Source organism: Nesoenas mayeri, assembly GCF_963082525.1.
Source record: "Nesoenas mayeri genome assembly, chromosome: Z".
Lineage (NCBI taxonomy): Eukaryota > Metazoa > Chordata > Aves > Columbiformes > Columbidae > Nesoenas > Nesoenas mayeri.
In genome coordinates, this window is record NC_137542.1 from 5,224,148 (window position 1) to 5,227,552 (window position 3,405).

The 3,405-nt window shown below is 42.2% G+C and overlaps 1 protein-coding gene across 1 annotated transcript in view; it reads right to left on the reverse strand.

The window, feature by feature from the left end:
• Positions 1 to 252: 252 nt before the first annotated feature.
• XRCC4 (X-ray repair cross complementing 4) overlaps positions 253 to 3,405 on the reverse strand; it is a 185,082-nt gene continuing 181,929 nt past the window's right edge. The window contains exon 8 of the mRNA XM_080362460.1: positions 253 to 544. Within this exon, the coding sequence (XP_080218586.1) occupies positions 436 to 544 (109 nt within the window). The 3' untranslated portion in view covers positions 253 to 435. The remainder of the gene's footprint in view (positions 545 to 3,405) is intronic.

Genomic DNA, 3,405 nt, shown 5'->3' on the forward strand with positions numbered 1-3,405 from the left:
GATAATTTAGCTAGACCACATCTAAGCTGAGCGTCTCAAGAAAGGGGCAGTATATAAGGTAAGTTCAGTGCAAGCCTTAAAACTTCTTTACATCTGACTTAGTCTCTGGGGACAGCGGGAAACCAGTTGATCCTTGGACACAATCAGCAGCCAGAGAATGTCAGGATGTGAAAATGCTATGATGGTGCTCTCCTCCCCCATATACACATGACAAAAGATCTACTCAGAGGCTAAACTGATTTCAAGGCCGTCACAAATCAACCCTAGCAGGCCAAGGGTCTACAACCCCATAGTGAAGAATGGGGACAAGTGCAGTGCAAGAGGATTAGAGCAATCTGTCATTGAATACCACCTCAGAGTAAAGATTTCAGCTCAGTGTCTGTAACAAAGCTTTTTACAAAGCTCCAGTCTCCCGGTCTCTCAGCCAACACACAACTAGATGTCATCAAAGAGGTCCTCTGGCTCACAAGTGTTTTCCAGTGTTTCCAGAGACATCACATCCAGGGAATGCTCGTCCGATGTCTTCTGTGAGGCCAGATCAGGTCTGGAAATACAAAACCAAGAGATTTGAAGCAAATTTAGATTCAGATATAAACAATTCCAACACCAAGGAAACCACTTAATAGTGTATTTTGAGCTTTTTGTTAAGGTTACATGTAAGAGAAAAGTGCTTTTTGTAAGACCAAAGTACTTGGTTGAGATGGCAATGGCAAAAGAAATGGATGAAATTCAGCTTATAAATGTCAAGACTTTAGCTATTTTGTTACAATTTTTAGGACCCTGAGAATGAATCACATGAAGAACTAGGGAGAGCAGAACAAATGCAGGAAGCACACAAAGGATCTAATAATCTATTACTGCACAGGCTGATGCTCTGTTAAGCACTCTTTTTTTTCTCCCTGGTGCTAAGCGCATGTCTGTTGTCCAACAGTTTGACACAGAGGCATATGAAGAATCAGACAGAGTTGTCTCGAATGTCCATGCCCCAAAGGTGCAAGCCTCTTTCTGAACAGTGGAGCCAAATAAACCAAAGACAAATAAAGAAAATCCTTCAACAGTACATTAATCCAGATATGATGGAACTTTCAAATCCCAGGCCTTCCCCTGTGTGTATGTTATATTTAGATTTGTTATATATGTATGCAAATAGAAGCACTTGCCATTCAGTGATATGTATATTCTGAGGTCTGGGTTTGCTCTCAGACAGCTGGACACCACAGAGTCCTACCTGAAAAATCCACAGCTGAATCAGAAACCCATTACATTGAATAACATGCTACTCTGCATCAATCAGTCCTATTTAGCACTATTTTGATTGTCCTCATCAAAGTAGTTTACTTAAATGTCTCTTAGCTATAGGAGCTGCTGGCATTTGCCAAGAGCCCATGTTCACTGTTTCTCCTTACTCTCTGAGATATCTTTCTGGTAAAGATGCCACCCAGAGGGACCTGCACCAGGTCAAGAAATGGGCCCATGTGAACCTCATTGAGGCTCCACAAGGCCAAGTGCAAGGTCCTGCACCTGGGTCAGGGCAACCCCCAGTATCAGCCCAGGCTGGAGATGAAGGGATGGAGAGCAGCCCTGAGGAGAAGGACTTGGCGGTACTGGTGGATGGAAAATTGGACACGAGCTGACAACGTGCACTTGCAACCCAGAAGGCCAATGGTATCTTGGGCTGCATCTTGGGCGGAGGGAGGTGATTCTGCCCCTCTGCTCTGGTCAGACCCCACCCAGACTCCTGTGTCCAGCTCTGGGTCCTCAGCACAGCACACACATGGACCTGTTGGAGCGGGGCCAGAGGAGCAGCTCTGCTGGGAGGACAGGCTGAGAGAGTTCAGGTTGTTCAGCCTGGAGAAGAAAAGGCTCTAGAGACACCTTATTGTGGCCTTTCAGTACTTAAAAGGGGCTGATAACAAAGATGGGGACAGACTTTTTAGCAGGGGCTGTTGTGAACTAAAGGAGGGGAGATTCAGGCTGGACACGAGGAAGAGATTTATAAGGCAAATATAGTTAGTGCAGTTCAGCAATTTTTTTTTCTTTTTAAATTTGGTTTCAAACAGATTCAGAACCAAGTTTTCCAGAACTCCTACCTAGGAGCTTCTAGAGAGCAGAAGTTTTTATAAAACCCTACAGTCTTCAGTACGCAATGAGCATACTAAGACTCCAACTGCTGCGTGATCCATAGCTTCTTACACTTCAAGTTTCTCAATCCCCTGGAGTTTCAGAGCTCTCACTATGATGTTTCCTGTTGGGGACCTGAAGAACGGTTTTCATTTCGATGTGGAACCCTCCATGCTCCTGGGGAATCACCAAAAGCCCAGTAAATGCTGAGTCTTGGATGCCGTCACTTCCTAAGAGTTCTCCAGCACTCATAAGGGTTTTCTCACTGCTCTATCCATCACTTCAGTTCTGCAAACAACTTTAAATTCAATGTACTGGTATATTCAGATTACGATAATTACTTTCTCTGGAAATTTTGCTAGCTTCCTCTACAAAATCTTCCAAAACACTTCCTTTCATGTCTGAATAAATCGTTCTCAGGTATTTTTTTTTCCTAGACACCTAGGCAGATGTGTGCCTCATCAAAAGTCACCTGCACCCACTGTGAAATAAATGTGTGCCTGAATCAGACCCTTAGCTAATGACCTCTGGCCAGCAGGGTCAGATCACTTCATGCTGTTCTGATTGCTAGCAATCAACTTATTTGTACCTGACTTTTTCTTTTTTTTTTTTTTAATATCAGTAGCATACCCTAACACAGTGTGATGCTCAAATTTACTTATTGTTCTTTTACCTTTACAGGTCTATCTAAAGTGTTAATTCTCCACTGAAAACACATGTAAATCACACAGTGTGGAGCCACAGACTAATCATTTTACTTAATTCTGGAGGGTCTCATCGGCAAATAAATTAGGGTCTGAAGGCGTCTATACCACTACAGGCTATTTCAGGTACTAGAAGTCTTTTTTAGAGCATATGCTCATATGGCACATAGGCATATAAGACTATGCATATAAAACTAGGCATATAAGACTAAAAGATTTCTGAGACATCACATATGTTGACTTTGAGGTTTCACCTACTCCAGCATTTTCTGATTTTGAAAAGTAAGCCTGACAGTGCCTAAACAATGTCAACAATTTTATCCTCATAGGCTAAAATGTTTTCAACACTATACATGAGTTCACATCCATAAACCAAATCACTGTTGAGTTTTAACATTACGCAGCTAGAACTATTAAGCTTTCGTGTTCTTGTAACAACATGGTTCTCATTTAATCTCTAGAAGCTGTAAAACCGCGCCTGTGAATAAACCCAACTACACTCGCAAAGAATTAGGCTCTTTACATGAAGTTCATAAGCAACTTAATTTTGGTTTTAAGACTTGATGATTCCTATTTGCAT